Source organism: Helicoverpa armigera, chromosome 8, assembly GCF_030705265.1.
Source record: "Helicoverpa armigera isolate CAAS_96S chromosome 8, ASM3070526v1, whole genome shotgun sequence".
Taxonomy (NCBI): Eukaryota; Metazoa; Arthropoda; class Insecta; order Lepidoptera; family Noctuidae; genus Helicoverpa; species Helicoverpa armigera.
Window position 1 is genome coordinate 8,499,495 of NC_087127.1, and position 14,748 is coordinate 8,514,242.

General features: G+C 36.4%; 2 protein-coding genes across 3 annotated transcripts; both read left to right on the forward strand.

Moving 5' to 3' along the window:
* Positions 1-1,143: 1,143 nt before the first annotated feature.
* On the forward strand, positions 1,144-9,315 carry LOC110374731 (uncharacterized). The gene is made up of 3 exons (XM_021332576.3): positions 1,144-1,591; positions 7,599-7,732; positions 8,156-9,315. The coding sequence occupies exons 1-3, from the start codon at positions 1,523-1,525 to the stop codon at positions 8,262-8,264; spliced, it is 312 nt and encodes a 103-aa protein (XP_021188251.1). The 5' UTR covers positions 1,144-1,522; the 3' UTR covers positions 8,265-9,315.
* A 1,087-nt stretch (positions 9,316-10,402) lies between these two features.
* On the forward strand, positions 10,403-14,748 carry LOC110374694 (uncharacterized). Of its 2 annotated transcripts, none has more exons than XM_049837934.2 (7): positions 10,403-10,523; positions 11,420-11,549; positions 11,900-11,998; positions 12,081-12,200; positions 12,371-12,519; positions 13,058-13,235; positions 13,658-14,748. In XM_049837934.2, the coding sequence occupies exons 1-7, from the start codon at positions 10,473-10,475 to the stop codon at positions 13,840-13,842; spliced, it is 912 nt and encodes a 303-aa protein (XP_049693891.2). In that variant the 5' UTR covers positions 10,403-10,472; the 3' UTR covers positions 13,843-14,748. The 2 variants fall into 2 exon arrangements, with proteins under 2 accessions (XP_049693891.2, XP_049693890.2); XM_049837933.2 differs by having other exon boundaries at positions 10,479-10,662.

Sequence of the window (14,748 nt, forward strand, 5' to 3'; positions counted from 1 at the left end):
AAGGTTACAAGGTCTCAGCGGGCCTCCCAAATAAATATGCCGCCACGAAAACTTTGACGTTTTACGGTTCAACGATGTGTGAATCATCTCACGATAACCGCATAGAATGATCCGTAACGTACGTTATAGTTACGGATAGTACCTTATCTTATCGTTTTCATAGAATTCTATAATTTTTTGACGCATTAGTTAACCGTTAACAAAGTCCCTTACTGGATGATGTAATCTAAGGCAAATTGGGTAATTATTAAAAAAAGGACTCTTTGTTGCAAGGCGATTTGCCTTGTAGCTCGGTTTAGTAGATATTTCTTCTCGCGATAATTATGCAAACATTTCGAGATCATAAGGTAAAACCTAGTTCCAGTTGCACAAACTTATGGGTTCCAAGGAGCCAACCGACCTAATTTGAGGTGTTTCCCCCCTTAGTGTGGGTTATTTGAATGCAGTGTCTTTCCGTGCTTGTCTTAATATCGGACATGTCTTCAAACTTCTATCATTGGAGTACCCATGTAGCGAGAACTTTTATATTTGTTGCCTTGGCGCCGAAGTTAATCCCGCCTATCGTCTGTTGGCCCTATGATGGCGGATGCTGAGGCCCTTGAAAACGCACAGTTTTAACGTCTACAAAGACAAAAATTTCTTTATGTTGTGACAAAAATGTATGTTCCAATGGATGCCATAGCAAAAGTAAATCTATTTGCATGCATAAGGTGGATGATGCAACCGGCAACATATTTGTCGTCAGGGTTACACGTCGTGAAATTTGATATACCATAGATGTTTTTATCATAGATTTTGATATTTATATGTGATTTTTTTGGAACATACCTAAGTGTATTGTAAATCAAGATGGGTACTACGATTGTACTTAATTTCGCTTGGGTCGCTGTTTATAATGTTGACATCTTTTGTTGCATCTGTTTTCCTTTCCTGTACTTAGTTAAAGGAAAGTGTGTGAAATATGTATTTAATTGTTTTAAACTGAAGGTAATATTATCATTGAGCTTTTCTTTAGTTCTGCAAATTGAGTATCTCGACGGCCTGTCATAGTCATGTCTGGTAAAGAAAATTGTTTGCGTGAATCAGATTTGCTCTTGGCTCGTGTTAACCTCTTTCATTTTCATTCATCAAAGAACAAGTGCAGTACTTATCTACAGTCCTTAGCTATTAAAAAGTATTTACGATCGAACTCGCCGTGAATCACTACAATAACAACACAATATTTATTATGTGACGCGTGGCGTCAGTTTATCGCTATCATAGGCACGTTCATTCATGTCAGCTAAATTATAAACAATAATGATGTTAAATATTCATTTCGTAGTACAGTAGTGGTTTTGATAGGAAAATCTTTACGGTGGGTGGTGCGACGCCGCCACAGGCCTCTTGACAGTGTGTCCGCGTAGGTACTTATAACGGCGCGCCTGCCCGCCGACGCCACTCCGGCACGCTCCGTCACCGCGCACGCCAAAGTTTTTTTTGCAAAGTACACGAGTTCTGTTGAGTAGCGACAATTGTGACCATGAAGCAAGGGTTGTTGGTGTTGATCGCGGTGTGCGCTGTAGCCGTCGCCATGGTGCCTAGGAATAGGGTGAGTGCCTTTTTCCTGATAACTCAGCTTTTAGAAAAAGTGGCCGACTTGTTATAAAACGTGGTTTGAAAAAAGTACCGGCTTCAGTGATAGGTTTAAACTATAAACCGTCATCGTTAGTAAAGTTAGTGGTTTAAAGCTTTTACAATAAGGTGGCTAAGGTTTAGTGCTAGAGATAGGAAAACAATTAAAATATTTGGTGTTGCATATTCATTCTTTTGATAGTGTTAACTGTGTATTGCAAAATTTGTAGTGTAGTTGCGTTTTCGTCATTAACGTGTAAGAGAATTTCAGTGTTTGTTGGGAACTCGCTTTGAAAAGTTTACCTGTTGGGCTCAACTTCAGCTAGTTTCATTTCATGAAGTTTTTAAATTAAAAAAAGGTGTCCCATCTAACTTTGTGTAAGTATTTCGCGATAGGTAGGTACCTATGTAGGTAGATGGTAGGCAGAATTTCAAAAACTTTGTAATGTGACTTTTCAGTTTATATAAAGATGAAAGCTGAATTACACCAAATAGGATTGATCTATTGTATTAACTAGGACCTAAATAAGTTTACTTCATAAAATTTGCTTTTTTTTTGGATCTTCTAGTAGGTGTTACAAGTAACACATTGTTGTATTCTTTGATTAAAAACTGGTCTAAAATCACTTATCTCTTTAGTCGATGTTTATATTATGGTTCAGCGGTAATCGGTCATTTTACGTCATTTCTTTTTATGAAACGTAAAACGATCACAAACGCAAACAAGATCGTAAACAAGATTTACTTATTTGTTTCGCCGTTAATTAATTTGTGTTGTTTGGTTAATTGATAAAATTAGGACATTATTATAATATTGTAAAAAAAAACATTGTCATATGATTCTTTGATCGATTCGGAAAAGTGCAAGTTGAAAGAAGTCTTATTGCGTTATAAATTATAATACAATGATTTGCACTTTCTCAAATGAAAATACTGATGCAAAATTGCGCGATTTAACTCATCAATAACACGCACATTGTAGAATAATAGGTATGTAGTTGCACCTACATAGTATAGGCGTAGATATAAGCGTACGATGCAAGTACTGAATGTCTTATGATAAGTAATGAAATCTTGTTTGCACCGCTTCGTATTCGGTTCACTGGTTAACCTGATAAAGATGGAGATTAACCCACAGCGAAGAGGTGGTTTGTACTTACCTAAGTACATCTCTGTGATAGACAATATAGAGGTATAAACAGTAGGAAGGTTTTTATCTTTTAATTACACATGGGTAAAATGACTTTACAGTCAAGTTAGAAATTAAATCTGATGTGGTGAACATGTGGATTAGGAAATCAATGTTGAGAGTTTGAAGAAAATTAAAGAGTGCACGTTCTGTGATTAAACTTATAGGTACATAATATAAGTTTCTAACCTATGTACAGACAGACATATGTTGCTGGGGAGTTTGTTGCGCCACTTCTTCTGACCAGCCAAAACACATAGGAAGTGGTGAAGGGTGGGCGTTTTGGGGGCCGTGTTTTGTAAATTCCTGACGTTCAAAAAGTGCTGTCTAGCAGCCAAGTTTGAATGAATGATTTTTGATTTTGAGTTTCCTACACGTACCTACAGGATATCGTCATAATCTTGCATTCTACGAAAAAATGCACAAATGCCAAAATTTTCATAATATGAGAATTTTGTTGTTTGTTATCGCAATATTCTGGGTTTAGTGTATCTAAAATAACCATATCTGTTTAAAAAATATTTCATTGTATTTTTTGGGTAAAAAGTTATACTTTTAATTCTAACTAAAAGTGCGTCGTCGAGACTGCGTCTTCAAATAATATTTCTATTTGCGGACCGTGAATAACGGTCGCGTGTGGCCGACCGAGACGTGCGTTCATTCAAAACATTAAGCTAAAAGCGTTGTTGAACTTGAAACATTTCTTTACAAAATATATATCTAAAGACGACGGTTGAAACATTAAACATTTTATATTTTCACTAGCTTCACAAACCTGGATAAAAAGTAGCCTATAACCTTACCTATAACCTAACCTTCCGCTTACACAAACAAACTCTTCAGCTTTAAATTATTAGTACTTATTAGATAAATAAGATCGTTCTCTCCTTAAACAGCGCTTTCACACTGGCGTATTTTCCGCTCGGTTTTCCGAGTGACAACGTAGATACGTAGGATTCTTATGGGCGTCACGCGTGGAAACAATTAACAACTCCCGGTAAAAAAACGACGTTAAAAACCGTCATTCAGAGAACCTATGACCTCGGTTTTGCTACACTCGGAAAACCCACAAGTGAGGAACCTCTGCAAAGAACGATGCGCTAAAAGCGTCTCTACCCTCTGACAGACTTGGAACTAGTGTCATTGGATGCGCATCATTCGATAGATCATTTTTTATTATGTCCAAAAGCACATATGGGGTTATGCATTTTAGTATCCATTATAATCATTAAACTCAACAGTCCTAAATATATGTTTCACACCCTATTTAAAGATCTGTCTAGACGGCTGGTTGACGCTTCTCGTGACCAAAAGGCTGGCTATTACCTCGGACAAAGAATCAGCATGGCGATCCAACGAGGTAATGCTGCCAGTCTCTTGGGTACGCTCCCAGTTGACAGCGATGGCGATGAATTTTTTGACGCTTTTTAGATATAGTGTATTTTTTTTATTGTTTTACTAGGATAGTTTTTTTTTGTGTTGAAAATATCTATGTATATAACTATGTAAATAAAGTTACCTCTTTAAAATTAATTGCAGTGACTAATATTGTGTTAATTGGAATAAACTGTTTCTCCCTGAATAATCTAGGAATATAATGCTAACCTATTCCTACACACTACAAGTTGTGTCACTTACACAACGTTATGAGCGTATCTAGCAATAATAGCAAGTTTTGTTTACATTATGTTCTAACTTGGTAGATAAGCCGCAGCTATATATTGAGATAGAAAACAATCATGTCACCTCAGTCACGTACCTACTTAATCTTACAAGAAATACTAACTTCTACCAGTGGTTCCACGTGCGTCCCTTGGGAACTACTTCGCGTACCCGGAATAAATAGCCTTCCTGGATCAATTGGCTATCTAACACGGAAAGATTTTTTTCAAATTGAGATTACTGCGTTCAAGCAAACAAAAATCTTTAGTGTTCAGTTTATTACTAAAAAAGTCACCATTTAACAAAGAACAAATAAACCAGAAACACAATATTGCGTGAGATGTGCCAGGCAGGGTCTGTGGCGAAGTCTAGTCTAATCATCACATGCACATATTTAAAGATTTTGTATCAGTATCTATCAGAAGAGTCGACATATTATTTAAAAAATGCAGCCAAGGGCACTGATAGGTACAATGTATTATATATTTGTTTATGCATTTTATAAAAAATATTCTCTGCTGTGTGGTAGTTCTAGAGAGTTGGCCTGATGTATTATGCGTCCATTGCACGAATGGCCAGCCCTTGTCTAACGGAATGGAATCTATTTAAAAAAATCTTATCGTATTAAAAGTAAAACCACAGATTACCATAATAGTTACTACGTATGTAAAACTAAGGAAATATGACTACGTGATCGCGTCAAAGTACATTAATTAAATGAAATATAAACTATATCAGATACGGAAAATAAATATTGACTATGTTAGGTGTAGGTCAAAGTTAACTAACATTTGAGTATTTCAAGGTAATACACTAAACTCGAAGATGCTATACTTTTATATTTTGGTTCAATCAAAACGATTTTTATTAACGGAAACAATTTTTTTTTACTTAGGACAGTTCTTGTAGTAAAGACTAAAAGGAGGAAAAACTTTTGATAAGGTTTTAATTCTTCAAATATATTATAATATTGATACCAATAAAACGATGTTATATTTGCGGAAATCGGGTTCTTGCTACGCTAAACATCTACGAACTTTTCTACGAGTTCTCGTAGCACTTTCGCTTAAAAAAGCGTAGCGCCTCGCCTACGAATTTGCAGATTTTCACGTTGGGTTACGATTGCGCTACGAATTATAACTTACTTACCTTTGATTGATTACCTTTCTGGTGTAATTGCTGCGTGGCGTAGCTTCTTTATAATATGTAGAATATTCAATATTTTTTGAGTCTAAAAATACCACTATAAGAATGAAATAAAATGAACGTGTTATCCTCAACCTTACAAATATGTAGTATAGTATGCAATAACTAATTAAAATGATAAAAATAAGAAATATCTACGCCACAATTTCTCAGAAACAATCAAAAGGAGGTCAACATATTCCAAACAAAACAACGAAACGAGAATACTAGTAGAAGCCGAATCTTTAAATTTTTCGTTGTAGGTAACCAAGCTATTGGCTTTTCATAGTGTTTACATTAACAGCGAAGTAATGTCATCGACCCGCATACCTACAGCCGAATACTGCTTCCTGTTTGTGTTATGCGAGTCGGTCCACGTGATTTCGTATTAGTCATTCATCAGGCATTCGTTCATTGATGGTTTGTGGCACGGAGTAAGGAAAGATGAGCGGAGATGCCATAGTGCAGGTAGGTCAAGCGCTTTCTTCCTAGGTCAAATACGTGGAGGGCATGATCAAAACGAGTCTGTTACGAGTGAACTAATGAGGCGATCGGGTCCTTTGAGACATCTGTCAACGATTTTTGATAGTATAAAAAATGGTGGGGTCTAAAGAAGGCGTACAAGGGTAAAGGTAACGTAAGTAACGCATTTTGGCGCGCTACTTTCTTAGCAGATTTTCCGTCATGGCACCTCCGCTACTCATTTTGTTCTCGTTGGTTTGTGGTGGTCGCGCCATAGTCCGGCGGATACGCTCAAGGGCGCGCCGCGTACAAAACGTACGATGCTCTATTTACGCTCGACCCTATGATAGCGCGTTCATGAACACTTGTACTGGCGTAAATGTTAATGGATCTGTGATCTACGATTATGAACCAAAAAATCTTACTACAATAGTACTTTTTTTGTCTTTTTCGAGACGCATCCATATGTGTATCCATTTATTGACGAGATATATGATACTCAGTATTTTTCATTTGAAACTTAGTAAGTAATAAAAAATTATAGTAAAGTAAAAATTATAGTTTCTGCAAAAACACTATGTGTTTCAGCAACGTAATTGTGGTCCCTGTAAACATTTCTGTGATACAAAAAATATGTGTCACGAAACTACGCATACCTGTTACTGTTTCAGCCTTTTTTATCGTCCCACTGCTGGGCACAGGCCTCCTCTCACGCGGAGAAGGACCGCACACCTATAGGTATAAAAATAAGTTATAGTTTGTAAGTTTGATCAAGTTACTTACACAGTATACTGAATGCAGCTAGCTGACGCACGTAGGTATTCGATAACTTAATTGCCCTTTGAGACAATGTTATCAACTCACTTGGCCAGATAAAAATTAGTTGTGTCGGCTAGAGAACTAGGCATCTACTTACTTTTTCCTCTCAGTTGTATTGTACTATCGTTTATATTTACGACATGTCATCAATCAAATTCGAATCATTTTGTTGACAGCATAATTCTTATTACTAAATGATTGTTCTTTAGGGTTCCGTATTGAAGGAGAAACGCGGGACCAACGGCCATTCCCAATATTCAAACTATATGTCGATTTGCTTATTAGAGATAGAATTTCGACACTAGCCCCATACAAGGAATGTCAAAATTCCTATCGTACCTAAGCAAAAAATAGATAGATTATTAGGAACGGTCGTAAAAGACTGTAACCCGCCTGTTACCTGGGTGTTACTCAAGAATCGTGAAAATAAGACAGTTTTCAGAGAAATCAGAAATCGGAAATCAAAAATCAGAAAATTTATTTGTTAGAAAGATCATGTATCACCTTTAAACGCATATGCTAAGAATTAAAATAAAATACAAACTTTAATGAGTTTCCATACAGCAAACATACTCGCACTTTGACGGTTTTTTATATCTCTATGGCACTGTTTTTTTTTTCGTTATATGGAACACAATAATAAAGAAGTATTTTGTGATTATTCCAGAGAGCCGTGGACACCGAAGAAGTGGAGGACAAGGCTGAGAACACCACCAGAACGTGCGCCCCTCAGACGCCCTGCTTCTGGGCCATTTACGATCAGCACAGCAAAGTCATACAGATAAATCTAACGAATACATAGTAAGTTACCTTCATCTTTAATTTAAATTCTAGCTTAATTATTTTTACCTGACCTATAGTTCACCCACAACATATACTTGAGATTTCTTCAAATCTATCTACTCCCGCACATGGATAAAAAGTAGCCGAAGTCTTATTCTGATGTTCCTATAAGCTACATTATTACCAAGTTTCATCCAAATCCATCTAGTAGTTTTCAAATGAAAAAATACCTGGCAAATATACATACGCCGTCACAAACATTCGCAATTATAAAATGTTTGTGATAGTGATAGAAGTTTGAAGAACACATCCTCCAGGCATTCTTTGGATGAAGCAGAGCACATTTTATCAGTAGTCTCAAGGGTTACCTGGTCAAAATTGTCTTCACGAATAACATCAAACCTTTGTGAACAATTACAATAAACGTAATCTCATTTTCAGTTGCGTCTGCGGCGATGGCACGGTGTGCAAGATGATCGAGGATGACTCGACCACTAACGCCTTGGTGCACAAATGTCGGAAACCATCGGAAGGAGACCTGTTGAGCTAGCGAGCTTCTCAAGAAATGATGAGAGGTCGCTTAATCTTCGTGCCCGGACTTAATCTATGCTCATAAAGACTGTTCCTTAGTAGATACAGATACCGAATCCCATTCGATGTTCAGAGGACATTACTGAAATCAAAATCGGCAGTAGGCTAGCTGCAAGATATTTTGCAAGAATTACCAGTCACTTACACCCAAAAGATATCACTATATTTGCATTTCTAATATGGTATCTTAACCTATTTGTAGTATGGATTCCTATAAAATGCAGAACGCAAATGATTATTAAATATCGACACTTGCAGTCGGTTTTTAAGTATTTTAACAATCTTAACTCTTAACAAACGTGTATTTCTGATTATTATGAATTTATAAGATGTTTTGTCCAAAATAAACACCTACCTACGTAGATAGAGTCCCGGGGACTACTAGTCTCAGCAATATTAATTTAAATGACAGCAGTTCACTCGAATTGTTAACAAACACTGTTTTCAAAGCTGCGAACTGTTAATTTGTGCTAATTTGTTTCTTAATATAAAGTCATCTCAAGCCACCGATACAAATATCCGTATAAATGCTTCCATTTTGTCAAGTAATGTTATTTTACGAACTGTACATTCTACGTAGTTTTGAGCTCGCCTTATTTCGTTTCCTTATTACAATTTGTAGCTGCCGGAGTGTTTGTTCGAACTATTTTTTGAGTATCCGCTTTTCTCAGTTACTAATTATATTATTAATAGAATAGATAACGATAAGTACTTACTAATTGTAGTTTTTCTTTTCATAATTTAGTTATTAAGTCATTCACAATCACAATTTACCGATGGAGATCAAGCACGTCATTTTTAAAGTTCCTATTTTATATACATACATATTTTAATGATTATGTTTAATATACCTAAGTTTAAGTGATTATTCTAAGACATTTGGTTTTGTACCGATAGCTACTAGCTTACGTTGACAAATAAAATGACATAATAAAATAAAGTTGTATTATTAGTTCGATCAGATTAATCTTGTGTTTAGTATTTGGCGTAATAAATGGTCAACAACTAAGCGTCTCGAGTTTTATTTTGAGTTAATTCATGACGTTGTACCTCTCACTAAGCAGTCGCATACACCTACACCAATCCAAAAACGAACCCTAATTAAAAAGGAAGTAGATGTCACTACATAGGTAAGGCTTTACCTCATTCAATTCAAAACTTTTTTACTAAAAGACACAAACAGACTTTATTTTGCCACCGAAGCCACAAAAGTTTCGTGTAGTCATTTTCTACAAAAGATTTTCTTAGACGATGTTGCTATCAACCGTAAGTAGTGCCTTTATTTTCAGGCCCCTGATAAGTATGGTATTTCATATAGTCATAACGTATTTCGGTGTACAGGGCTGACCGCCCCAGACCACTGTGTCTCGGGTTCCACAGTGGCCTGGGGCCAGATTCTCCTAAGTTAATAATGTCAAAATCGAATCGCAATATGATCGCAATAGCAGTTTTAACCATATCGGGCATTCTGCTACTAATATAAGACCAATCGTAATTCAACGACATTCGATTGGTTTGCGATTGGTCTGCTATTTTGGTGATTTTGGTCTATACGGTAGTTTGCTCTACAATCATATTGCAATCGTAAATCATTTGCAGGACAAAATTAGGAGAATCGGGGCCAAATTCTCCTAATTTTGTCCTGCAAATGATTTACGATGATGATCGCTAAATAATTCCTACTAATTATTGGATATAAACAATCAATTAAAAACCTATAATTTGTTTACGATTAAGAATAAGATCACACAACGCTATCTTTTTGGATCTTCAATCCAACACAAATCGATTGGTAACCTATTATTGAAAAGATGGCGTTTGCAACGTCATAGTACGTGCGTAGGTATGCGACGGATGCGACCCCGCATTTGTAGAACTACCTTCAAACTTGAATAAATTCTTACTCAAAAATGATTGATATAAATCCGAATAAACGTCTTCACTAATCGGTATAAAGTATCGGTAGCACTGTGCGTCCTAATCAAGAAGTATTTGATAATAATATTAAGTTTTGCAGCTAAGTTTATCGTGAAAGTGTTGTGAATAAATTCCGAATATTTTTAGATGAGGGTAGATGATGAAGAATGTTAGAATTATCTCGAAAACAAGTTCCAACGACAAGGCATCTATAGCTATGAAAATGTGTGTTAGAAGCTAATTAGTATAAATGGCACATCTTCGTTGTAGCAGCCCCTTTCGTCTTCGGCCTACGGATAAAGTAAGTCAACGCAGAATCTACGCGATATTATTTTTTGTTTAAAGAGTGTTTAAAAATGGAATCAGTTGGTTATAATCCAGAGGAACAGCAGAAACCTATATTTACGCTTGCTGGTGAAACAAATCACACATCGACAACCGTAAGTAGTTTTTAATCGTTTTATTGGTTAATAAGAATAAATGGCATCTAAGCAGTGCATTCCTTTGTTGATTTTCTATAGTCATCCATCTTGTTTACCGTTTTGTGCTCTGTTATTTGGCATTTATGAAGGTTTTTTTCTCATACTCGGAAGACCTCGAGTTAGTAAACACGTGCTCAATATCTGTATTATTTGTGTTATGTTTGCATAATATAGAAATTATATGGAACATATCGAAAAAATAAGTGTAAAATAAAGCTTCTTTAGTTGTGCCACGCGCTCATTGCGATTTTTTTTTATTATGATGATGATTTATTTATTAAAGAGGGTTTAATCACGCAGTGATTATGCCACCCTCATCGGGAAACATAAATTTACATCTTACTAGCTAAGCTTAATATTTAATAGATATTTATTTTGGCATTTCTGAAGGTTTTTTCTCATACTTAGAAGACCTCGTGTTAGTAAACATGTGTCCAATCTGTAATGTGTTGCTGCTTGCAATGCTTGCATAAATATCGAAATTATATGGAACATATTGAAAAAATACGTATACGTCCTGCGCTCATTCAGATTTATTTTGTACCTACCCTAATTTATTTTGTTAATTACCCTCTTTTCTATTCCTAAATAAATGCGTTCGCTACACATTCTGGGACAATAAGGTCAAAATGTGTTTTTAACGCACGTAGTAATATAACGTACGTTTACTTTTGGATTCATAGTGAAATTTAGTTCTCCGTTTTCATTTTTTTAGGATAGCTTCCCGTTTCCGGATACTAGGAACGCAGGCAATCAAGATAGTGTGATGCCCATTTCTGCACTGATGCAGGGACTCGGCGGTGGTAGCATGCTGCCTCAGCAGGAGCCAAGAGTTGCCGATTCAGGTACCTACCCTAAGTACCTAGGATATTACTATCAGGCTACTAAAATAATATGCATCGAACTTAGGCCACCGTTTTTAAAATGCACGGGAAAAGGCAACGGACGGAACGGACTCACATGGCTTAATAATAAAGATTCTTCAGAACAATCATGGAAATTTTCAATTTATCAGCAATATTTCTAGCGTTCAGCTTTAATTTTTGGTTTGGTTTTTAATTTTTTTTTGTTCAAAAGCTAGTTTATAAAGGCGGTTTAGCCGTTAACTGTAATTTTTGCATTCGAATTAAAAGTACCTACGTTTTTACATTATTTAATTTCTTAATTTAATTGGTATGTTATTTTCTTTCTTCAGCACCATCAATGTCAGAAATGGAGGAGATGATGATGAATATTCATTTGAACGGATCAACGGACTTATTCAACGAAGACGCCGGGAGTAACTACTTCACAGGTAAAGTCCTGTTTATTTACTTCCCGACAAACAAGCTTTCATGTAATATTCATGAGGAAATTAATAACTCGTTTGGTTCCAGGTTACAATAGCAGCCGTTCTGATGCGTCACCGACTAACGCTTGGCTCGACAGTGCGACCAATAATTTGCAAATTTCCAGAAGCAGTGACGCGATTGACGTGTTTGACTTTCTCATGAAAAGTATGTTATTTGATTATGTTATACCTACATAAGCACACTTCAGCGGATAATTTCCAACGGCCTTCAACTCCGTTTGTGTGATTATCTTCTGGATGACCTCGCACCTACTTGGAAATCATTTAAAGCTCTATCATCGGCTCTCAGTTTTCACCATGATTGTAATGTTTCAGGTCTATCATCGGCAAATAACTTCTTGTCGACGTTGACTCGCGAACAGACGTTTGTACTGAAATCCATTCGGCCCAGTCTGCTCTATGAATTCTTGCAAGAAGTCGCGAAGGCTCGCAGTGACCGGCGCGTTCGCCGCGCTTTGCCTAACGTGAGCAAAAACCGTAATTTTAATTATTGTCTCACAGCTGATATACACCTATTCTTCTTAAGCTCTAGTTTACAGACAACATAAACGTCCGTTTCTTAAAACTACTGTTTAGTTTGTGAATGTAAAAATTCGTAGTAAACAGGGGCGCGATTCTACTAATCTAAATTCTTTTAACTTAAGCGACATACGATTCACATCCGACTAAGATCCAATCAGGACTCAATTACGATTAAAACGTAGGTATGTGGTATTCCGCTATTTTTAAACGGTTTTATTTAGCTCGACCCGTACGGTATTTTTTTCTTTTGAATAAACATATTTATCCGTTTCTGTGATTCAATAATGAATCATATTGTCTGCAGAATCAGGCCCCGGTGTTTAAGAAAACTGACGTTTGTGACTTGGGCTTCATTATATACAAAGAAGGGTGGAGCTCTCATGACCACGCTTTATCAAGGGATTGGTGATTTCACACTAGGTACTTTAGAAATGTACAAACTTTACCTACCTACAATTAAATTAAGATCTCTGTTGACAGGAATGTGCTTTCTGCAAGAATAATGGAGAAAACGAAGAGTGCTACTCTTCACACGCTTTGAAGGATTGGCGCGGTCGCGTCTTGTGCCCAGTATTGCGCGCGTTCCGCTGTCCTCGCTGCGGCGCCACCGGCGATAGGGCCCACACAATTAAATACTGCCCGGAGAGCCCTGTCATGGGTAAGATCGTACTGATATTTCAAACAAAATGTAGAAACTCCCGAGTCAAAAAAATAACCGTTTGGTTAGGTTGCAAACTAAGCAAAAATCTACTTCTTGAATCAACTTAATAAAAAGGTATTTTGCAAAACTAAAACACTTTCTTCATCAAAAGTGAAAGCCAAAGTAATGTCATAAAGTAAAAGTAACGGTCAAATTCTTTCTTTCACGTGAAAGTGAAAGCCAAAGTAATGTCAAAAAGTAAAAGTAACGGTCAAATTCTTTCTTTCACGAATTTATCTATTAGTTTTGCTGTTACTTTAGCCCTGAAAAAACGAATTTGACCGTTACTTTTACTTTATGACATTACTTTGGCTTTTACTTTTGATGAAGAAACTGGCTGTTAAAATGATCTCGCTAATTGTCAAACATTTGTCCCACAGGTACAAGTGCCGCGGGCCTGGCATCCCGTCGCCGTATTCCGCCATCCACGTCACTGCTGTTGAATGCTCCGCGCAGTCAGACGGGCACGGCCACACCTTCAGCCTCACCCGTCACGTCACAGCCCAACCCTATGTCGTCGTACACATCTCTCTGGACCAGCTTAGGTCTTCAATCAATTCAATGATTTTTGAATTTGAACATTGTACAGAAGCGTTCCACATACACATTATGGTGTTTTGTTTGAATTGGTAATATGACCAGTACGGAGAAATTTGACTTCAAACTAAAGGTACGTTTACGACGATATCACTGGTGTACCTGTTATTATATTTGAGATACACTGGTCTACAGGATTTTTGTCCCAAAGGTAAAATATCGTTAAAAATCGCGCTTTTAGTACTTTAAATCTTCAAATCCCGACGTGCTAGTGCAACTTTATGTTCTGGACTTCGATTACGTATCAAATATTCTACAAGAAATTATATATTTCACCTTTGGGACAAAAATGCTGTAGACCAGAGTATCTGAGCGCGACTGCACGTGCTGTTGCCGCTTCGACCCAAAACTTGCGGCTTCAAAATGTACCTTCAAACTCGTCTTGCTGCGGATTTCAATAGCTGGTCCATAATTGTTTAGAACGCTTCTATAGTATATAAACGAGTATTTAAGACTTTCTGATAATTTACTAGGCAAATGCTTCTGTAACACGGCTACCGTTTTGTCTCTGAAACCATAGTTTGGAAATACTGTTTTCTGTTCTAAATATTACAATTGGTATTTTCTAGCAGAAGACTTTATTTTGGACTAATCTCGTTCATTTTTCTACTGCGTTAGTAAAAGAGTGAACTTTAAAAGAACATTAGTTCTACGGAAACTACAATCTTACAAAAGCACGCAGGTCGTGTTTTGCTAATCTCAAACTTGGTTTCAGATAATTAGTAATTTAAGTTTTTTCTCTAATTAATTTTTCATTGGTTTTTAAATATATAATTATTATCATCAAATGTCAAAAGTTGATTAAAATTTGTATTTATATCTTCATAACGTGACAATAAGTATTTTTACATGTCAACCAACAACTTAATAGTTA